The sequence below is a fragment of the Ahaetulla prasina genome, chromosome 4, assembly GCF_028640845.1.
Source record: "Ahaetulla prasina isolate Xishuangbanna chromosome 4, ASM2864084v1, whole genome shotgun sequence".
Classification (NCBI taxonomy): Eukaryota; Metazoa; Chordata; class Lepidosauria; order Squamata; family Colubridae; genus Ahaetulla; species Ahaetulla prasina.
In genome coordinates this window covers 107,970,796-107,995,193 of record NC_080542.1, presented here as the reverse complement: position 1 = coordinate 107,995,193, position 24,398 = coordinate 107,970,796, and the positions used below count along the sequence as shown (strand labels likewise).

At 40.5% G+C, this 24,398-nt stretch overlaps 1 protein-coding gene across 1 annotated transcript in view; it reads right to left on the bottom strand.

Moving 5' to 3' along the window:
• Positions 1–20,014, bottom strand: part of SNX13 (sorting nexin 13) — a 152,797-nt gene extending 132,783 nt beyond the window's left edge. Inside the window, exon 1 of the mRNA XM_058182742.1 lies at positions 19,540–20,014. Within this exon, the coding sequence (XP_058038725.1) occupies positions 19,540–19,554 (15 nt within the window). The 5' untranslated portion in view covers positions 19,555–20,014. The remainder of the gene's footprint in view (positions 1–19,539) is intronic.
• Between the last annotated feature and the right edge of the window lie 4,384 nt (positions 20,015–24,398).

Genomic DNA, 24,398 nt, shown 5'->3' with positions numbered 1-24,398 from the left:
CTATTTTCATTAATTCTCGTATTTTATCTAATAATGGTTCCAGAGTCAAAACAAACAATAATGGTGATAACGGACATCCCTGTCTTGTTCCTTTCGCAATCTTAATAACTTCTGTCAAACTACCATTTACTATAATCTGTGCTGTTTGCTCTCCATAAATCGCTTTAATTATTCTAATAAAACAGTCTCCAAATTGCATTTTCTCTATTAATTTAAATAAAAAATCCCAATGCAATCGATCAAAGGCTTTCTCTGCATCCAAAAAAATAAGTGCCGCTGAAGTATTCTTCTTTTCCAAATATTCCAATATATTAATAATCTGTCTAACATTATTCCTCATCTGCCTCCCTTTTATAAAACCAGATTGATCAGTATGAATTCTTTGTTGTAAAACTAACATTAATCTATTTGCTATTATTTTTACAAAAATCTTATAATCATTATTTAAAAGTGAAATGCGCCTATAGTTACCAGGTTTAGAGCAGTCTTGCTCCTCTTTCGGTATCAGTCAAATAAAAGATGTTTTCCATGACGGGGTATTCCACCCTAATTGTATCTGATTAAATAATTCTTTAAGTGGGCCTAATATTTCATCCTGTGTTTTTATAATAAGTTGCTGTAAGACCATCTGTACCAGGGTTTTCCCATTTTAATTGTTTAATTGCCTCCACTATTTCTCCAGTAGCTATCGGCCGGTTCAGCTCCTCCTCTGTTCTAATGTTAGAATATTCACCTTATAATCTTTCAAATAATCATAAATGTCCCTATCCAATATTTTGTCTTTTGCATATAGTGCAGTATAAAATTCTGAGAATGCCTTTTAATTTTATCCTGTTGATATGTCTCTTTACCTTTATATTCTATTTTTGTATGACACGTGCTTTCTGTTTCTTCCTTAAATTATATGCCAACCATCTCCCAGGTTTATTTGCATTACAAAAGTATTATGTTTAGCATATTGTATATTCGTTGCCACCTGGTCTGCCATTAACATATTAAATTGACTCTGTAATATTTTTATAGCCTCTTTAAGTTTATGATCTTGTGGGTTTTGAATTAATAACTGTTGCTTCCTTTGAATTTCTTCTTCCAAATATCTCGCTGCTTTTGTTTATTATTCCTTTGCCTGTTGTCCAAATAAATCAATATCCTCTAATAAACGCTTTGCTCGCTTCCCACACAGTTCCTATAGGTGTCCCTTTGTACATATTAAAATCAAAAAATTCTTTTAACTGTTTCTTACAATAAGTTACATTATCCTCATATCTAAACAGATTTTCATTCAACCTCCATGTTCTACCACCTTTTTTCCCTTGTAATAATTCCATCCATACTGGGCTATGGTCAGTTAAACACCTCGAAAATATCTTCGCTTTTCATCACCCTAGAAAGCAAGTCATTAGAAATTAAAATAAAATCAATGCGTGAAAAAGATTGATGCCTATCAGAAAAAAAAGTAAAATCTCTCTCATCTGGATTCCGTAACCTCCATATATCTCTAAACTCAAAGTCTTCCATCATTTCAAAAAAAGATTTTGGTAATTTTGCATGTATAGGTATCTTCTTGGAGGAAGTTCTCTTATCCTTCTTGTATCAATTACTCCATTCCAGTCTCCTAATAAAATAAACGAACTATAATCCCAGAGGGTCAACCTCTCATGTAACATTTTGTAAAACTTTTCTTGTTGCTGATTAGGTGCGTAAATACCTATCAACAAAGTCTTTTTTGCATCTATCACCAGTTCAATAGCAATAAATCTTCCTTGAATATCTGCCTCAATTAGCTTAGCTGGTATATCCTTCCTGATATATACAACAATTCCATGCTTCTTTTCCAAAGCTGATGCAACAAAATGGTTACCCAATTTTGCATTAATTAAATATTTTTGGTCTGATAATTTTATATGTGTCTCTTGCAAACAAATCACATCATTTTTAAATTGTTTCAAGTAGTGAAATATTTTCCTTCTTTTCTGAGCTGAATTCAAGCCATTAACATTCCATGACAAGATTCTATTTGCCATTACTGGCCTCCTGAAGCTTTGAAGCAGACAACGAAGCTCCTCCTCCGGTATCTTCCGTCTAGCTCCTCCACAGCTTCCATAATGGGATCCTGACTTTTACTTTGAGACTGTTGCTCTTCTTTACGCTTAAGGGCTCCTCTTGTCACCCTTTGCTCTTGTGGTTCCTCTAATACTGGCAGCAATAAAGGCTCTTGGGTCACCACGCCTTCTTGAGTCTCTTGAAGTTTTCTATCACTTCTATTTCGACTTTCAAAACTGTAGAAAGAAAATCCTTTGCCTTTAAAACCGTGTCAATTCTATATCTCCTTCCTTGATAGAATAGTGTCAGTCCAACTGGCACCTCCCATCTGAATTGAATCTGATGTTTTTTAAGTTCTTGTGTAAAAAAAGCAAATTGCTTCCTGTCTCTTAACATCTTTGAAGGAATCTCTTTCAACACCTTCAACTCCTGTTCTCCAATTTTAAAGTTGTCTGATATGAAACTTGCAGAATTTGATTTCTCATAGTCCTTTTCACAAAATAAACCACAATGTCCCGAGGAAGCTTTCTCTGTCTTGCAATCCAAGAATTAACTCTATATATTTTATCAATTTGGTAAGCTACCTCTTGGGGGTCCGCTTCAATAAATTCAGCCAATGCTTCTGATATAATTTTTCTTAAGTCTTCTCACGCTCTTCTCGCATACCACAATTCTAAGAGCTCCTTCCATAAGTTTATATTGTAATATCACAACCTGATCTTCATTTTGATCCACTTTTTTCTGAACACCTTTCATTTCATCTTCTAAATACTTATTTGACTGAGAGATCTGTTGCATTTCCACTTCCAATCCTTCAATTTTTTTACTCAGTCCTTGAACTGCCATAAGAATATCTTCTCTTATTTTTGCATTAAAATTCTCCATCATCTCTTTTTGCCTATCTTCAGAAAGTTTTAATTGTTCTTTCAATATTTCCTCAAGACTTGGTTCAGATCCCCTTCTTCCAGAAGGCTTTAAAGGTTTAGCTGCCATTCTGTCTTCAAAAGAATCAGGAATTCAAACTTAATAACTCTCCTTCCCTCCTTTCAGTATAAAAACTCCGTTTGTAACAATCCACAAGTAACGCTGCTTCATCGTACTAAAAATTTTACTTTCACTTTTAGACGCCATTTTAAAAGTCAATTAATCAAAGACAAAGAAAGGTTTCAAATTTCAAAAGGAGTCGGTACTTGCCGTGTTGATTCTACATCAAAGTTCGAACGCTTGTGAAATTCCGTCTGCTTGGAATATCAATCAATTTAATAAGTTCTCTAGAGCAGAAGCAACATTCCTCTCCTTTTCCTGATAAAAACAGGGCGTGCTGAAGTTGGAAGGAGTGGAATTGTGGGGTCATAAATCCAGGAAAATTCGCCTTAAGAGCAAACCCCTGTCAGACCTGCCACTCTTCCACAATTTGATAACTTTCTTCACCCTAGAAAGCAAGTCATTAGAAATTAAAATAAAATCAATGCGTGAAAAAGATTGATGCCTATCAGAAAAAAAAGTAAAATCTCTCTCATCTGGATTCCGTAACCTCCATATATCTCTAAACTCAAAGTCTTCCATCATTTCAAAAAAAGATTTTGGTAATTTTGCATGTATAGGTATCTTCTTGGAGGAAGTTCTCTTATCCCTCTTGTATCAATTACTCCATTCCAGTCTCCTAATAAAATAAACGAACTATAATCCCAGAGGGTCAACCTCTCATGTAACATTTTGTAAAACTTTTCTTGTTGCTGATTAGGTGCGTAAATACCTATCAACAAAGTCTTTTTTGCATCTATCACCAGTTCAATAGCAATAAATCTTCCTTGAATATCTGCCTCAATTAGCTTAGCTGGTATATCCTTCCTGATATATACAACAATTCCATGCTTCTTTTCCAAAGCTGATGCAACAAAATGGTTACCCAATTTTGAATTAATTAAATATTTTTGGTCTGATAATTTTATATGTGTCTCTTGCAAACAAATCACTTCATTTTTAATTGTTTCAAGTAGTGAAATATTTTCCTTCTTTTCTGAGCTGAATTCAAGCCATTAACATTCCATGACAAGATTCTATTTGCCATTACTGGCCTCCTGAAGCTTTGAAGCAGACAACGGAAGCTCCTCCTCCGGTATCTTCCGTCTAGCTCCTCCCACAGCTTCCATAATGGGATCCTGACTTTTACTTTGAGACTGTTGCTCTTCTTTACGCTTAAGGGCTCCTCTTGTCACCCTTTGCTCTTGTGGTTCCTCTAATACTGGCAGCAATAAAGGCTCTTGGGTCACCACGCCTTCTTGAGTCTCTTGAAGTTTTCTATCACTTCTATTTCGACTTTCAAAACTGTAGAAAGAAAATCCTTTGCCTTTAAAACCGTGTCAATTCTATATCTCCTTCCTTGATAGAATAGTGTCAGTCCAACTGGCACCTCCCATCTGAATTGAATCTGATGTTTTTTAAGTTCTTGTGTAAAAAAAGCAAATTGCTTCCTGTCTCTTAACATCTTTGAAGGAATCTCTTTCAACACCTTCAACTCCTGTTCTCCAATTTTAAAGTTGTCTGATATGAAACTTGCAGAATTTGATTTCTCATAGTCCTTTTCACAAAATAAACCACAATGTCCCGAGGAAGCTTTCTCTGTCTTGCAATCCAAGAATTAACTCTATATATTTTATCAATTTGGTAAGCTACCTCTTGGGGGTCCGCTTCAATAAATTCAGCCAATGCTTCTGATATAATTTTTCTTAAGTCTTCTCCACGCTCTTCTCGCATACCACGAATTCTAAGAGCTCCTTCCATAAGTTTATATTGTAATATCACAACCTGATCTTCATTTTGATCCACTTTTTTCTGAACACCTTTCATTTCATCTTCTAAATACTTATTTGACTGAGAGATCTGTTGCATTTCCACTTCCAATCCTTCAATTTTTTTACTCAGTCCTTGAACTGCCATAAGAATATCTTCTCTTATTTTTGCATTAAAATTCTCCATCATCTCTTTTTGCCTATCTTCAGAAAGTTTTAATTGTTCTTTCAATATTTCCTCAAGACTTGGTTCAGATCCCCTTCTTCCAGAAGGCTTTAAAGGTTTAGCTGCCATTCTGTCTTCAAAAGAATCAGGAATTCAAACTTAATAACTCTCCTTCCCTCCTTTCAGTATAAAAACTCCGTTTGTAACAATCCACAAGTAACGCTGCTTCATCGTACTAAAAATTTTACTTTCACTTTTAGACGCCATTTTAAAAGTCAATTAATCAAAGACAAAGAAAGGTTTCAAATTTCAAAAGGAGTCGGTACTTGCCGTGTTGATTCTACATCAAAGTTCGAACGCTTGTGAAATTCTGCCTGCTTGGAATATCAATCAATTTAATAAGTTCTCTAGAGCAGAAGCAACATTCCTCTCCTTTTCCCTGATAAAAACAGGGGCGTGCTGAAGTTGGAAGGAGTGGAATTCGGTGGGGTCATAAATCCAGGAAAATTCGCTCTTAAGAGCAAACCCCCTGTCAGACCTGCCACTCTTCCACAATTCTGATAATCTCTTTCACCCAGAGATTATGCTAAGCTCAGTGAACAGTGATTTATTTTCTGTTTCACTGACTTTTACAATCTTCTAACACGGAGTGCTCTGTTTGAGCACCCAGCAGGAGGGTGACGTCACTGGAGCCTCAGTAACAAATTATCTTGTAGTATGCAAAAATTAATTAGAAAAATGTACAGGATTAAGCAGTGGTGAGATTCTACTGGTTTGCACCGGTTCAGTAGAACCGATTGTTAAGTAGTTAAGCAGTTTGGAGAACCGGTTGTTGGAAGAAATCTCCTTTTGTTTTTTTCCACTTTACAGCATTAATCCTGTAAGGAATTACAACTTTCTGGTGTTGTTTCCTAGCCTTATCTTTATTGCCCTGCTTACAGAAACTGCCTCTCTGTTAACCCTTATTACATTCTTCACAGTATGCCTAGACTTACTGTCGCTTCCAGTTCTGAAGCTTCTGGGAGGTGTTTTTTTTCTTGACTTTCTTAAAGGGAAAGGGTTGTTTTAAGCTTTTTACACTTCTGTTGGGAGGAAGTACTCCCCTGTTGGAGTTCTTCCAGCCAGGATGCAATGATCAGCACTTTGAAGAAATAATTAAATAATGGAGAAGCTTTTAATGACAAGAAACCAAGATGAGTGACATTCAGCAAGGTTTATTGGCTAGCTAGAAAGATTGACATTTAAACGTGAGTTTACCTACTCTTTCTGACTTTTGGTCTAAAACTGGTTTTGGGTGAATTCTGTGCTTGGTGATGTTTAATCCTGTATTTAATGATAAGATAATTTTCCCTTTGTTTGGAAGAAAAAATTACCGTATATACTCGAGTATAAGCCGAGTTTTTCAGCACGTTTTTTGTGCTGAAAAACGTCCCCTCGGCTTATACTCGGGTCTATACGGCTTATACTCGAGGTTTTTTTTTTTAAAGCCCCTCGGCTTATACTCGAGTATATACGGCTTATACTCGAGGTTTTTTTTTTCTTTTTTTCACATTTTACCGGACGGAAGCCCTGCCGGTGCAGTGAGAGGGCGGGGCGGGGGAGCCGCCAGCCTTCTCAGCTGAGGGAGGGAGGCTTTCCCCAACCGGTAGGTGCCTCATTTCCCACCCTCGGCTTATACTCGAGTCCCCAGTTTACCCCAGTTTTTGGGGTAAAATTGGGGACCTCGGCTTATACTCGGATCGGCTTATATTCGAGTATATACGGTAATCTCTGTTCCTGAAAAGAAGCAGCTTCGGAAATCTGACTAGTTCCTGTGTCTATTTGTTCTGGTAATTGGTTTAACAAGCAGCAGATACTTTGTTTGCTCCTTTGCTTCATTCTGAAGAGCTTAAATGATCTCTCTGCCAAAGGGTTTCACTTTATGAGCAAGAGTTGGCTGCTGATAGTTATCACTGCATTTTAACTATTTTAATTCCTCAAGGTGCTCTGGCACCCTGCCTAATTTTGATTTGTAACTCCAGTTTGCAAGTATTTCTAATCTAATGATTGGTATTTAGAGCAGCTTTTTGCAAGCAAAGAAGCTTTTTGTATTTTTGTATAGGTAATCCTTGATTTACAACAGTTTCAATGGCACTGAAAATAGTGACTTATGACTGTTTTTCACACTTATGACCATTGCAGTAAACTGTCATTAGGGCAAAGAAGTGACGTCACATGACCACCTGGCCACGCCCGCCTGGTCACATGAAGCACCACAGTTGTGAAATTAGTCACATGAATGCTGTTGTTGTTAAGAATGCTGCAATGGGCATAAATGATGACCAGTGATAAGTGTGAAGACCAGTCAAAAGTGTGAGGACCTGTCAGAAATCACTTTTTTCAGCCCTCCGGGCAATCCCTATGCACATTAGTCACGGCCACCCGGTCACATAACCAGCTAGCCGTGCCCACCCAGTCTCATGACCAAGCCATGCCCCAAAATAAGCTACACCCACAAATTTAAAAATTTGAATCCCACCACTGGGATAAAGCCATTTTCACAGAGGTGAATGCAGGACTGCAGTCTACATCTGCTGACTGCTGGCTAATTGCAATTTGGCAGTTCAAATCTCACCAGGCTCAAGGTTGAATCAGCCTTCCTTTCTTCTGAGGTCAATAAAATGAGGACCCAGATTGTTGGGGGCAATATGCTTAGAGAGAGCTGTAAAGCACTGTGAAGCGGTTTATAAGTCTAAATGCTATTGCTTATAAGGAATATCAGTAATAGAAAAATTCAACTGCTTTAATAGTACAATAACATCAAAAAGCTTCCTCTATTTCACCTTGCCAACCTTTAAAGTAAAGCTTTTAGAATTCCTGATGTAACAATTCTGTTCCAAACATTTTAATTTGCACATGCATGTTATTCTAATAGATGATACAGAATACATTAGATAACTGACTCTATGTTCTGGCCATTGTTCTGCAGTAGACATGTAAGTGTTGCCACTAAAAAACAAATAAATAAACAAAGCAAATGGCGCAAACCTGAAAATCTATCCACACCTTCAAGTTTACAAGTTTCTTATGTTTGTATATAAAATGAAACATTTTAATTTACAAAATACTGTTTATTAACTCAAGTTAATAAAGTTCTAAATAATACTTAAATACAGCTTCATCAAATTTATTATCAGGCTGTGTACGAAAAACAATGAATAAAAGGTAAATATTCCCTCGCACATATGTGGTCGTTCCCAACTCTAGGGGGCAGTGCTCATCTCCATTTCAAAGCCGAAGGGCCAGCGCTGTGCGAAGACATCTCTGTGGTCATGTGGCCAGCATGACTAAATGCCAAATAAGAATAAATAAATAAATATAATATTAATAAGTAAAATAATAATAAAACCAATGAATATAAGCTTATAAAAAGAGCAGCTCTGATGCATTTATAATTATACTGTGATGTTTAATTGTTTTGATTTTTTTTCTTTTTGATTTTAGTTTGTCATCATTTATTTAGGTTTATTTCCTTTGTCTTCTATTAAGGAAGTGAATTCAATCCTGGCATCACAAACTGTCCTTTCTTCCTATCAGGTTTAAAGTTATCCTCTTAGTATAGTATTTCACGTAACAACTCAAACATGAACTAAGCATCGTAAAATATGCTAAATGCTATTAGCAATGAACATGAACACATTTTAAATCTAGTGGACTCTTAGAAAAGAAGATGCAGTATGTATTACATTTAACAGAGATGATTATCAAGAGGCTCACATTATTTACACCCTAATTCTAATATCTGAATCTTTGCTTGCAATACTGACAGAACATTTTTTTTCAAAATTAGGTGTAATAGCATTCTTATGCAATTATAATCACTATTTCATATCTACCAAATAGGTATCCAGATGAAGTCCCAAGTTAACAACTATTTGATTAGCACATTAATGCTAAAATTGGATTTCTAGTTAAATTTATGCAGCAGAACTGCAAATGCAGAGCCTTTCTTTATGAACTCATAGATACTGTAGCTCTTGCTTATGCTGTTCACAAGCAATTGTTCCAAACAACACTGGCAATTGGTATTAAATTTATCATAGGTCCACTCAGCCAGTCAGATTTCTTTGCATCATTATATTCATTTTTAATAATCACGACTTGGCCACTGTGGAATCCTCTGGTACAATAATTTGTTCCCTAATAAAGATTGAAGCAAAAGATGTTACAAAGTCTGCCACTCAGTAAATAGGCAGATCTCTTGTTCAATGAAATATGCTAATATCCAGTGATCAATTGTCTTGATCATAAATGGTAGCAATTATGCACTGCTCCTCTACTTTAGTAGAAAACTGTTTTTCACATTTATTTGAGATTTGTTCAGCTATGCCTAACATAGTTCCTGTGCAGCATCCTTCATGAGAAATGTTTCCACAATTTATGTCTATGTATATGAAGTGTTGGAAGAAATGTCAATCTGGGTTCAGTTCCAAGTGAGGAGAAAGACACTAGAAATATGGAGGGTGATTGAAAAGTTGGTTTTAATGGTGAGGCAGACCACCAAGCACTTGTGATTCTAGATAGCTGACCACGTGGACTGGAGAGTGAGTGTTATTTATATCCTCTCTTGGGCTTTGAACTTGAGCTTCCTGTTCCTTTGGCAAGAGCATGTATTCTATTGGCTGTCGGACTCCCAGGGATAACAGCTGATCTGAATTAAGGTTGGTTGAACCTTGCTGGGTGATATAATGTCCCCAGGTGATTTCACAATGCAGTGAGCCCTAATGCTAGATGGGTAGAGGGCTAATCCTATTATGTCCTGAGGGTCATGTCTTAATCCCATCACTCTGAAGTTCTAATTGTCTTGTAGATAGGCTGGCCCAGTCTTAATGTGCACCAAATAACTGCTGGGGGGCAGGGAACTGCTCTTTGTCTTTAAAAACATGTTTCTCCTTTTCTTATTTAGGGAAATATAATATTCTGCCTTTTTAATATTTCCTAGAATATTTCATTCTTCTAAGAGAGGGGTAGGTGCTAACTTTCTACAAAAGATTATACCCTTGTTTTTCACGCTCATGCGAATGCTTTTTAAATTGATCCTACCATGTTTCCCCAAAAATACGACCTATTCAAAAAGTAAGGCCTAGCCCAAAAATAAGCCCTAGTGGGGGGGATGGGCAGCACAGGAGACAGCCCTTCCCTTCCCAGGTCACCTCATGGCTGCTCAGCTCCTTAACTGCGGCCTGCAGATCAGCTGATACAGCAAGGGCCAATCTATCTCTCTGGAGATGTTTCTGGCACACTCTTGCCAGCCCTAGCCCTGTCCATGGCACTAGACAACCTTGCAGCCAAGGGCTCCCCTCTTCCACAGCTCACCTTGTAGCTATGGAGCAGCAGTGAGCACGGTTTGTGCTCCCCTGGGCCTGGGGCTTGGATGTTGCTCAGGCTGCTGCTACGATGAGGCAGAAAGCCATGTGGCCCGTTGGAATTGTTGGAAAGCCCCCACCTGGCTGCTGCTGCTTGAGAAAAGGACAAGAAGGCAGGCAAGATTGTGGGAAGAGCAGGCTTAAACCGCGTGCTTACGGTACAAGCAAAGCACAGCCTGTCCTTTTCAAGCAATCAAATGTCTCTATGTGTGTGAGAGAGAATGAGAGAGCAAGAGAGAAAGTGAGAAGAATTGCAGGCAGGTGCTTGAGGGGTGCTGAGCCCATCTGGCTTCATGCAGGAGAGGAGGCACTGCGTGGAAGCCCATTTCTCACACTGGCTGGGCAGGATTTGCCCACGGAAAGTGTGTGTGTGTGTGTGTGTATGTCAGGGGTGAAATCTAATTTTTTTTTGCTACCGGTTCTATGGGCGTGGCTTGGTGGGCACAGCTTGGTGGTCATGTGACTGGGTGAGTGTGGCCAACTTGATGTCATTCATGTCACTCACTGTTAGAGCCAGGAGCTCCACAAAAGCACATTCTGTCTTTCTGAAGCCCCCAATACTTTTAGTTTCCCTCTGGCTTGACTGCCCAAGTGAACCTTGGAGCCTTCTCTTGCTCTGCTCTTCATCCTGGAAGGCCACACATCCCCCCCCCCGCCAATCCTCCATACAAACTGCCCATCCCATTTCTGCAAAGGCACAGCCTCCCCCTTGCAGGGCGATCCAAAGAGGGGAGGGGGATGCTGCAGAAAAGCTAACTTCCACCTGGGCCTCCTCCTGCAGCCAAACATGCCCAGCCATGTATGCCCTTTCTTCAAATGGGCTGTGCATGGGGCGCTTGGAGAGAGAGGGAATAAGAGAGCTCTCCAACTGTGTGTGTGTGTGTGTGTGTGTGCGTGAGCGAGGGTGGGAAAGATTTGAAACTGAGGCACCCAAACTTCTTGCAGTGGCGGGGGTGGCTTCTGAGCAGCCCTGAGTCAGCCAGCTCTACCTGACCTACTCTCTGAGTCTTGCCATTCTCCTCACCACCCCCACCCCACTCAAGCAGCAGCTTCCCAGCTCAGCACCAACAAGCTATGCATCCATGGTGCCCGCACCAGCAGCCTGAGAAAAGCAGAGAAGAAATGCTGCTGCTTGAGTGGGGTGGGGAGAATGGCAAGACTGAGGGAGTAAGTCAGATGGAGCTGGCTCAGAAGCTGCCCCACCACTGCCAGAAGTTTGGGTGCCTCGGCTTCAGATCGCTCTCTCTTCCTTCACACCATGCACAAAAACAGAGGTTGGAGAGCTCTCTTGCTCTCTCTCTCTCTCCCTCCAAGCATCCCATGCACAGCCCATTTAAGGAAAGGGCACACATGGCTGGGCGCATATGGCTGCAGGAAGAGCGGTGGCACAATGGGGTTGTTTTGTTCGCCACAGTGGTGCTTCAGGAGGGCAGGCGGATGTCTGCAGCTGACAACTATAATGACTATGTCCACCTGCCCTCCCGAAGCATCACTGCGGTGAACAAAACAATCCCTTTGCTATGGATGCATAGCTTGTTGGGGCTCAGCAGGAAAGCCGCTGCTTGAGTGGGGTGGGAGTGTGAGTAAGCTGCAAGCTCCTTCCCTGCAGTCCTGCCATGCTTACCTGCCTTCCTGGTGTCCCGGTGGCCAGTTTGTGAAGGCAGGCAAGTGGAAGCCCACATGCTAGCTGCTAGCTTCTTCCCCGCAGCCCTGCCATGCTTGCCTGCCTTCCACATGGGCTTCTGCTTGCCTGTCTTCGCAAGCTGGACACCAGGAAGGCAGTGTAGAACACAGCATGGAAGGTAGGCAAGCATGGCAGGACTGTGGGCTGTGGACCGGTTTGGGGATGTGGCCAGCCAGCCGTTGCTCTGGGTTCGGCGAACTAGCCCCAATCTCCACTACCTATTCCCCCGAGCTGGTCCGAACCGGGAGCAGAAACCCTTTCAAACAGCATTGCCTGCAATTCCTGTTACTCCCCTCCACCATTTCTTAGTGAAGCAAGCGAGTATGCACATGCGGTCCTGTTGCGAACTGGTAGTAAAGGTAAGTAGAACCACCCCCCCTGGTGTTCACTACTTTGCACAATGCCTAAGGGCATTTCAGACATTGCACAACTCCCCTGCATCTCTGAAATTTATACAAATCCAAGTACTCATCAAACCAATTCATCAGCAAACCCAGGACTGCTGTTGGTTCTGTTTATCGTTAAACTTTCTTTCCAATCAGCCTCCATGTTTCCAGTGTTTTTTTCCCAGTTTGGAACTGAAGCAGATGGATTTTCCTTCCAACACAATTTAACCAAGTTCTGTTCCAGCTGATGTATGTATCTTGCTTGCAAAATTGGATGAAGCTGAATTTTACTTCTACTTAAGTAAAGCTGGTTAGCAACGTAATAGATAATCAGCTTTTCTGATGCTATTAATCTTTTATAATCTCAATACATTCTCTTGTTTCTATTCCATATCAGTTCAGATTATTTGAGGGAAGTGTTATGTGAATAAATTGGTAAATAACTAATAAATATGTTAAAAGGGAAGGCAGTCTTTTTATATTAAGTCATTCAGGTGAATACACTATCAACTGCATTTGAATTCAAGTTAGAAACAGAAGTGCAATTTTCAACAATATTCTATATCAGTGTTTCTCAGAGCAAATACCCCAAGAGTCTGATAATATATTCACTCAGATGAATTATATACCTACCATAAAATGAAAAGATTAATTGTGCAGCATGCCCCCCCCAAACACTGATAAAAATTCCTATGATTTGTAGAACTCTAAAAACCATCTATACTATATTAGGTGAGATTCAATAAATGTAAAGTAATGTAAAGTTTATGTTATTTAACCCCTAAAGGTGAAAGTTTATTTAGAATTATGTATTCAGGTTATACAGACAGAATAAGAAGGAGACTGGATTGAAGATTTTTATATCTGAAGGTATATGATAAATACAAGACAGTATTTTATTCTGCTTTTATAGTATGCAATTCCAGGAGTAATTTTCTAGGTTCCAGGCTTGAGTGTTTATTCGTTCACTTTGAATATCATCAACATTTGCAGATGTACCAGATTTTATATGTTTAAAAACATTTTCCATCTCCACCACTGAAAAAGATCTTTAGAACAGAAGTAATTCCTCAAGTTATGATTGCAGATAGGAAGCAGAATTATGTCACTAAACAATGCAGTCATAAAAGTGCACATCACACCCTGTTGCCATCTGTAAGCAAAGACATGAATTGTTAAGCAATTCACAACTTCCTGCTGACTTTCAATAACTAAGTCATTAGGGAAACAGGCAAAAAGCTGCAAGTCAGCTTGCAAGCAGGCCAGCAGGAAGGCAAAATAGCTGCTGCATCTAGGAGGGAGGGACAGGCATGGCAGAGTGAGGCTTGGGATGAGTGCTGCTAGATAAGTTCCACAAATGGCCAGAGAAGCTTTGAGAAGAGTGTATAAAGAGCTTGGCTGTATGCTGGGAGAGGGTTAAAAGAAATGGTTGGGGAAATGCGGCATGAGTACAACGACACTTGGGGATGATGCGCAAGGGTGAGACAAGTGTGACTACAGCAGGGTAGTTGGGTTGGGTGGCTGATGCCAATGGAAGAGGACATGCAAGAATACACAAATGGCTAGGGAGACATGGACAAGTGCAGCAGGCTTGAGGTGGCTGCTGTTAGGTGGGAGGAAGGCTTGAGCGATTGAAAAGAGTGTGGAAGGGCGTGTGAGTAGCAAGGTTCAGGGAGGATGCATGAGGATTAACGGATGGCTGACAAGGCATGGGGGCTGGGGAAGGGTTGCAGGTAGTGACACTTACTCAGGCAACTTTTGATCTTCCCTACCAAGTTTCTCATTGACTCTGCTTGTTGCAAAATGTAATCCCACTACAGGCCGCTGCAATTATAAGTTCAAGCAGTTATGAAGCACCTAGATCAGATCTGTGAAATTGGTTGTCCGCCAGCTGGATACGTCACGTGCAGGTCATACCCACCCCAGCTCTGCAAAGGCAAAAAACGTCACAATACATCACAATACATCACGAACCACATGATCAAGTTTAACACCCTAGACCAATGAGTCACCAAGTGCCCAAACTGTGCACGCGCACATGCCCAAACTGAAATGTGCTGATGTGTATGTGCACATAATGGACATGCACACAGACATGTGTGGATGTGCACAAGCATGCACATGCGTGTATGCGCAGCAGAGACCAGCTGGCCGGCGGAAGGTGGGGCATCCCAATATTGGCAATGTGCGCGTGTGGACATGTGTGCATGCATGTACAAACATGTGTAATGTGTCCATGTGTTGACATGCACGCATGTGCAGCAGAGACCCAAAACCAGCTGGCCAGTGGGAGGCGGGGCATCCCAAAATCGATAGCGCGGCAAGAGGTAAGATCTTTGCCTTTCATGAGCTTGTGTTTTGTCATTTGCAGGGAAACAGAAGCTCACGAAAGAAACGCAACAGAGATCTGATCTGAGGTGATGGCGCGCATGCCAGCAGAGAGGGCTCTGCGTGTTACCTCTAGCATGTGTTCGCCATCATGGCCCTAGACCATGTTCATGTGATTTCGGGGTGCTGGGACAGAGAAACTTTGAGGATAGATTCTCATTTGTTCAGTGCCACTGTAACAAAAGGTCATTTACTTAACAATGTGGCAAGAAAGGTCCTAAAATAGGGCAAAATTCACTTAATAAATGTTTCACTTAGCAACAGAAATTTTGGGCTCAATTGTAGTTGTAAGTAGAGGACTACCTGTATTTTACTGAATTACCCTGGTAATTAAGACCACATTCCTATTCAAATTATGTTGTTATATTCAATTTACTCTTTACCCATTAAAATGAAGCAAGGAAAATCTAACAGTGAAGCTGAAGTTGCTTAATTCAGCCAGATTCAAAAAATCTACAAGACATTAATATACAACTGAAAACACATATTATAAAATTATTCTTCTAAGATGTAATATTTTTAATACACAATAACTGTAACTGTATTTTAAGGTACTGTAAACTTGCACGTAAATGGCATTATATGTCAAAGCAACTAGACGCACAGGAACAGTTTTTTCCCTTGTGCCATCACTCTGAACACCTAATCCTCCCAGTACTCTCTTATGTCTAAGTATATTCACCCATGTAGTATGGTTGTAGTATTATTATCCTTCTCATCTTCTCTACTACCCCCTCTTACTTATATCATTTTTATGATGATCAATTGCTTTGTATGTATACTCAGAGTTTCTGCACTAGAGACAAATTCCTTGTGTACCTCACTTGGTCAAAAAAAAAAAAAAAACTACCGTATTTTTCAATGTATAAGACACACCAGAGTATAAGACGCACCTTAATTTTTTTTGGAGGGGAGGGGGAGACAAGAAAAAAAGAATTCTGCCTCTGCCTACCAGCATCAGGATCAGCGGCGTCTTCATTTCCATTTGGATTTTGATAACGGGAGCAGCCTGGGGAAGCGCGGAGGTCAGCACTTGCTTGGCAAAGCAGGTGCTGCACAGGGTGCAAAAGACAAGGCGCTGCCACCCAAAAACTCTGTTGCTGCAATCTCCACCTCCTGGAGATCTCCGTTGCCCCTCCAATTCCAAAAATGGGGTGTGTAGAGGCAAAGAAAGAGCATTGCGTTTTCAGGCAGTTCCAGGCAGCAGAGATTGCGGCAACAGTTTTCGAGTGGCAGTGCCTTGCCTTACACCTCCTGTGCAGCACCCAGCAAGCTACCAGTTCCTTGAAGATGCAAGAAAGTTTTCATGAGGACGCGCGACTCTGCAAATTGCATCGGGGAAGAAAACGCAATTCATGGAGGCAACGTTTTTTTTTTACTCCCGATTGCCTGAAGCAATTCTCAAAGCCGAGTACCTCCTTTTCTGAAGTCGGCTTCTGCTCCTGGCCCGGGAGGCGGATCTGGCCAGGAGGAAAGAGAAAGAGAGACCGCCAACAACTTTGCAAGCTTCCGAGAGGGGGAGGGGGAATCTTGCAGATTCATCCTACCAAAAGAGAGAAGCCAGCTGTAAGGCTGCATGTGTGAGTGTGTGTGTGCGCGCACGTTCAAACCCTTTGCAAACCCTCAAGGCTTTCCCCGTCCAGCACACAGCAAGCATGTCCAGATTGTCTGCAGCCACCTGGCACGTTTTGTGCTTCCTTCACTGCCACTAAACCTCCCTAAAAAGTTCTCTTTGCCCCTTTCCCCAAGTTGCCAGCTCCTCCTCCTCAGTGTCCGAGTTATCCGGCTCCAGGAGGCCAGGCCCGGGAGCCAGAACCACAAGGAGCCTCACGGTGTGACCAAGGCTGAGGAGGGGCGGGATAGTAGCTGTGCAGATCCCCCGGCCCCACACACATCCCCTGCGCTGCAGTGATGAAACAGAGTTTCTCGCCTGGGCGGGAGGCGAGATCTGGCATCACAGGCATGGGAGACTGCGACGGCCAGGCAAGCCCATTCTCCTTTGGTTGCCTGGAGAAAACAGCGGGAAAGCGGAAGAGGAGGATGAAGAAGATGGGAAGCTGTGAAATAGGGCTGAGGGAAGGGAAGGGAGGAATGGATAATTCAAGGGTAGGGGCAGGGGGTGGGCGGGGCTACTTTCGGCATATAAGACGCACCCAGATTTTCACCCCCTTTTGGGGAGTAAAAAGTTGCGTCTTATACACCGAAAAATACGGTAATTCCAATATCAAAGAAAAGCTACTCATGCATAGTATTTCTTATTATGCTGAAATCAAATCATATCAAATCTCTATGCAATAAACTATAAAGCTAATCTAGAATTTTATGTGCCATTACTGCTTATAATTCTCACTGTAGCAGAAGCAATACACGAGAATGAACCAAGTGTTTGTTATACAAGACAGCTCATCTCGTTGTTGGTAGAAATCAAATAGCACCATACACTGTACCATAAATTGTAGAAAGTGCATACCTGATCAAGGAGACAAACCAAAAGAGATATTTCCAATTTACTTCACATGTAATATGTAATAAAACATGTTTAAAACTCTGGGAAAAATACATTATCTGAAAAAAAAACCTTTTCAAATAGTTCTTCATTGATATGAATACAATTTTAAATCCTACTGGAACAAATAAATATTAACTAATCACCATACGAAGGGTAAATCTGTATTCTATTATATACTCCACATAAACTCTGGAATGCTTTTGTTTCAATGTATTAAGTATGCTTATTTTTTCACACTTTAAATGTGCAAATAGGATCTAAATCCTCTTATATGATTCATGCTTATTATAACAATGAAGACAAACAAAGTTCAACATTATAAATTAGTGCTAAATACATTAGGATTATTACTAACTTGGGAGCAGTTTTCTTCTCTCAGCCAACCTACCGCACAGAGATGCTGCTATGGGGGAAACTGATGAAAGCACTATACATGCCACAGTGAACCAATAAGGAATCAAGACAGAAGCATCCAAATGAAGAGGTTTGGCAACTTTCTCAATATTGCACACATGTACAAGAGACAGGAATTGTATTAAAATGTAATGACTGCTGTCTTGACCTTTTTTACAAGGTCATTATGAGCACCTGAAAATGAAGCTATAATATAATAAATACTTCTAAGTATTTTTATATCAATACAAAGGTTGATTATGTTGTATCCATTTTGCTGATGAAAAGAGGCTCCAAATTACCTTGTCAAAAGCAACAAATTGTTTCCTTGCATCAGATATTGCAATTTTTCTGAATAAGCTTTCTTTTTCTTTGACAAATCAAATACCTTTACTGATAAGAGTAGTGTACTTGTTTAGAAATAAAGAATTTTCAGGTTACAAAATATTTCAACTAAATTATGAAGAAAACTCATTAGAATACCACAAAAATGCAGTTAATGACAAAGAAACCAACTATATTTTATACAGAAAGTTGCATGAGCAAAACTACGTGGTCAGATAATGTCTAGTTCAATGTCATGAAAATTCATAAAACAGGGCTGAGTAAATTATGTTTAAGTTAACCATGGATAATTATTTGAAAAGACAGCTAAAGTATACTAAGGATCTGACAGGATAAAGCATCATACTTGTCTAATAGGCATAATATATATCCTATGTTTGGGTTTATACCAATACAGAGTACAACTGTACTACAAAAGTTGTAATAACCAGATTTCTACTACAGATTTATACAAAAATACCAAAACCAATTAAGTATAATAGCTTAACCCACTCAAAAGCAGAATTAAAATTCTCAGAAATTCTGTATGATTTATGAGCCCACAAACCTTTTTAACAAGACTGTCACACTGTGTTGTAAACCTAACCTTATGGTAAGGCAGTAAGCAATCTTTACAAAAAAAGCATATTGCTGGCATTCAAACAAGAATCAGCATACAGTAAAAGCACTATGAAGTCAGAGTAGATGAAAAAGTAGCAGACACCTGAGCATAGAATCAATGTTGTGCCTGTCTTTTTTAAAAATTCCACTTTCACTGGCACGTCACCTCCAAATAATTTTCCTACTTCCATCTGCACTTATAAACGACTGTAAAAACATCAGCTCACTCTGCCCTTGCTTTGGAAAATAAATTGCACCATCATATTAAAGAAACTGAGGCAGACACAAGATGCAATGAGGCACTGGAAGCTAAAACAAGCTATTGGGATCGTCTCAGTTGATGACACAAAGCAACTTCTATACTGGCTTAACAGGGAAAAGAAAAGGGACTAGTGTTATTCATGTAAAAACAAGCTGGGAAGTAAACACCCTTCCAACAGAGGCCTAGGGGAGAATAGTTCTTTTCAGCAGGCATTAGTAGCCTAATCACCTTGACGTCTTTTCAAAAAGCCAAGCAAACCCTCGACTTCGCTGTTAAGCGTCCGGGAAAATCCCTCACTGACAGCGGCAGCCCCAAAGGAACAGCCAAATCACAATACCAGATAAAACCCATCCGAGGCCAATCTACCCCAGGAAAGCGATGCGGTGCTCTGATTGGGAGCAGGAAAGTGGGCCTAGACCGTCCGAGGATAGGAGATTGGGTGAAAGAAGTGTTCACAAAGCAGAAGGGCTTTAGAAAGAGAGGAAAATAAAGCACAAACGCCTCCACCTCGGACCCTATCAGCCCTCCTGTTTCCCAATCCTCCCACTTCGACGTCGAATTTTTACCTCAGCTAACATCATTACTCGCAGTGGAAGCCTCCAGCTCTAGCTCCGCCGCATGGTGCCTCCGTCCCCAATCGCACACCACTAAAGAAGGGATCCCGGTAGCTCTCAGCCTCTTCAGCGATTCCGCTGTAACGAAAAACCCATTCCAACCACCGCCACCGACGCCGCCCGATCAAGAGGGGCGGCCATCTTAGCTACGTGAGACGACGACGACGACGACGCTCTCCGTGGCGCAGTCGCCCAATGGGGCAGTAAGACGCGGGTCAGGCCTCTCTCTGGTTTGGCTGGCCTCCCTGAGCTTGGCGCCGTTTGCTCTCGCGCCGAGGCGAGCAGAAGTCAGTTAGAAATTTGTTCGTCCTGTCTGCTGCGCTTCACAGGTCGGGGCTTTGAGTTTGCAAAGCAGATCTGGATGGAAAGAGGCGGGCTGAACCCGAGTTGGGAGAGACTGTAGGAGATCCGGGTTTAAATTCTTTCTTGTAGAGAACTGGAGGGTATCTGCCTAATGACTCTTACTCGGTAATAAAGTGGGTGGAGCAAGGAGAAGACGTTTCGCAGTATTTATCATCTTGAAAAATAGAGAGTTTAATCTTTAAACTCTAATGGAAAGATTAGCAAAGGAGAACAAGAGAAAAGGAACTGCAACCAGCTACAGGCACAAACATGCTGACCTCACTTTCCTTTAAAGTGTTATTCATGCTCCTTCAGCTGACAAAACTACCAGCATGAAGCTGACAGCCCAATTCAGATCTGCCATGGATTTAACCATTCACCATATTGACATCTTTATTTAGAGTGTTCATGTTAGCGAAAGGAATTCCCCGTTTTTTTCCCCTTTTCTCTGCCAAAATCATCCACCTGCTTGAAAACATCCTCCTCCAGGTCATAATTAGGGGCTGAGAACAGATGGGTGGTTCACGTTTGGCCATCAAGACTTGCTCTTGCTTTGTACAGGCGTTTTTAAATAGAAAACTTCAATAATTTGCCATTTTTGGACGTGTTATGGTCTTCAGATAGGAGCTAAAGGTGGGTGGATTGAGACTTCTTCCAGAAAGTTAAACCTTAGTTCAAAAGCCAGCCATTCAGCTATAGAATATTCTGTGATTTAAATATCCTCAGTCTAACACCTGGGACCAAATGCATTATTTCTAGGATTATGTGGCAACTGCAAAGAGCTTCCGGTGCTTTAATAACTTTTACACAAGAACTACATTTGTCACATTTTCTGCTCTGAAGCATCTTTTTTGTCTTTGTACATGAAGTGCTGTTAGCCCTACTGTTTACAATAAACTAAATTACTCTTTAAATACTTGTGCTACCAATTCATCAAAACAGGTAGTCTTCAACTTATGGCCACAATTGAGCCCAAAATGTCTGTTGCTAAGTGAAACATTTGTTACATTAATTTTGCCCCATTTTACAACTTTCCTTGCCACAATTGTTAAATTAATCACTGCAATTGGTACATTAAGTAACACACTTGTTACGTGAAACTGGTTTCCCTATTTACTTTGCTTGTCAAAAGGTTGCAAAGGGGATCACATGATCCCGGGACACAGCAATCGTCATAAATATAAACCTGTTGCCAAGCATCTGAATTTTGATAATGTGACTGGAGATGCGATGGTCATAAGTGTGAAAAATGGTCATAAATCACTTTGAATTGTTGTAACTTTGAACGGTCACCAAATGAACTGTTGTAAGTTGAGAACCTGTATGCTGATGACACCCAGCTACATATCTCAGCCCATGGTGAGTTAAGCTATTCCACGACCTTCCTCTCTCAGTGCTTGGAGATTGCTAAGGGCTGGGTAGGGCTGAAACTGAACCCTGAAAAGACAGAATACTCTGAGTTGGAGTTCTTTAGTTCATGGAGAATTGCCATCTCTGGTCCTAGATGGAGTGGTACTGCCCCAGACGGACCCATAATCTGAGGATTCTCCTGAACTTCTGCTAGAGTCATATCCAGACGACCTTCATGTAACTGGACTGTGCACCAGTGATGCCCTTTCCTGGCTTAACAGTCCTTGTTCACAGTCACTCACACCCTAATCACCCCCTGCTTGTTCTGACCCACAGAGCAAGAAGGCAAGAAATGCTACAGGTCCCTTCTAAGTAGTCCATGTAGCAGAGTAAAAAAGAAGGGCCTTTTCTGTGGTGGCTCCCTCACTATGGAATATCAATCCATGGAGATAAGATTGGTCCCCACTTTGCACTCGTTTTTCACAAGGCTCTGAAGTTTTCCCAACAGGCACAGGGAAACCAAAATAAGATAAAGCCCATCAAATGGTTTATTTAATTGACTCATCACCTGGGCAGTGGTGGGTAATTACTTTTTATTGTTTTTTATATTAGGATTTTATCTAAGTAAGCCACACAGAGTTACTTAAAATAAGGCAGCCATATATATTTTTTTAAAAAAATAAATGTTTACTTTGTGAGGGACCTCTGATAAAGCTTTTTGAAATAGACAATGTTTGTTGGATAACGGCTTCAGCTTGGGAATGAGTGACTGGAATATCATGCCAACCACCAGACTTGCATAAATGCTGACTTCACTTTTTTTAATGAAATAGACAGTGGAATGTAATGGTGTGGAATAGACAGTTCATTCTGTACCTTCCCCTTACTCCAGAATAGTAGTTCTCAAAGGATGGTCTGGGGATTCCTGAGAGTTCCTGAGGGAGTTTCAGGAGGCTTGTAAAGTCAAATATTTTATATTTCTCTGTTTTTTATTTCTAATACAATACCTATTAGTAGATAAATCCTTTATAAATTATAGCTCTTTGGGTCTTGGCCATTATTAGGAAGGTAAATCATATATGAACTGAACTGAAAATAAACGAAATGAACTGAAAGTAAATCATAAATGATTTAGACAAGATGATAGAAAGAGAAAATTATCAAATTTGCAGGTACCACCAAGTTGGTAGGAATAGCCAACACTCCAGAATATAGGCTCAAGATACAGAAGGATCTCGACAAACTTGAACACGATATAACAAAATGAAATTCAATGGTGACAAAAATAAGGTTCTACATTTAGGTAACCTCCCCACCAATGTACAGATATAGAATAGATAGTACCTGGCTCAATAATAATAAATGTGAGAAGAATCTTGGAATCCTAGTGGACAATTGCTTAAATATGAGCCAGAAGTGTGCTGCAGCTGACAAAAAAAGCCAACGCAGTCCTAGACTGCATTAACAGAAGGATAGAATCAGTGGTGGTATTCAGCCGGTTATATCCAGTTCAGGTGAACCAGTAATAGCGGATGCGGGTAGCTCTGCCTGCCCGGACATAATCACGTTCCATTTATTCATGTTTACAATGTTTGCTTATGCGCGGAAGTCCCTGCACATGCATGGAGGTGCGCGCAAGCTCACATTTGTGAACCAGTACGGAAGATAAGTGAATACCATTCCTGGATAGAATTAAGATCATATAAAATGTTGGTAGCGTTTTATAATGCCTTGGTAAGACCACATTTGGAATGTTGCATCCAGTTTTGGTTTCCACAATATAAAAAAGATGTTGAGATTCTAGAAAAAGTGCAGAAGAGCAACAAAGATAGTTAGGGTATTGAACATAAGAAAAATGGTTGCAGGAATAGGGTATATCTAATATAATGAAATGAAGGACTATGGGTGACATGATAGAATAGAATAAAATAAAATAATTGAGTTGGAAGGGACCTTGGAAGTCTTCTAGTCCAACCTCCTGCTTAGGCAGGAAACCGTACACCACTTCAGACAAGTGGTTATCCAATCTCTTCTTAAAAACTTCCAGTTTCTCCTTAGTTCCAAGTTGCTTCTCTCCTTGATTAGTTTCCACCCATTGTGTCTTGTCCTACCCTCAGGTGCTTTGGAGAATAGCTTGACTGTCTCTTCTTTGTGGCAGCCTCTGAGATATTGGAACACTGCTATCATATCACCCCTAGTCCTTCTTTTCATCAGACTAAACATACCCAGTTCCAGCAACTGTTCTTTATATCCCAATCCCCTCATCATCTTTGTTGCTCTCTAAGTTTAAGTTTACTTTATTGTCATTGTACCTCGTACAATGAAATTAAATGCCATCTTCAGTGTACATCATACATAAGAAAACTATATAAAAAACCACATCCTTCACATTCTACACAATTGAATTGAAAACCACTGATACTGCATTAATATTGTACTATACTTATCTGCACTCTTTCTAGAGTCTCAATAGCAACAACACTTAGACTTTATATCACTTCATAGTGCTTTTACAGCCCTCTCTAAGTGGTTTACACAAATAGCATGTTGCCCCCAACAATATGGGTCCTCATTTTACCCACCTCGGAAAGATGGAAGGATGAATCAACCGTGAGCCGGTGACATTTGAACTGCAGAACTGCAGCTAGCAGTCAGCTCAAGTAACCTGCAGTGCTGCACTCTAACCACTGTGCCACCTCGGCTCTCAACATCTCTTTTACATTGTGGTGACCAGAACAATGCAGTATTCCAAGTGTGGCCTTACCAAGGCATTATAAAGTGGTATTAACATTTCATGTGATCTTGATTCTATCTCTCTGTTTATGCAGCCTAGAACTGTGTTGCCTAAACATGGAACCTTACTTTTTCAGGATATAGAAGGATTTTGACAGACTTGAACATTGGATACTATCTAACAAAATAAAAATAACGTTGGTCTTACCTGATACAATCCTTCTCATTGAGTGGAGGCAGCTTCCAGGAATGGGTTGTCCTCGTCTGCTAGCCAATAGGATTGAGACATTCAAAGCTGTGAGGATATACCTTCCCCAACAGTCCCCAGCTTTTGGCGAAAAAATAGAGGCAGCCTTGACGTGTTTTGGTCATGAAAAACAAACAAA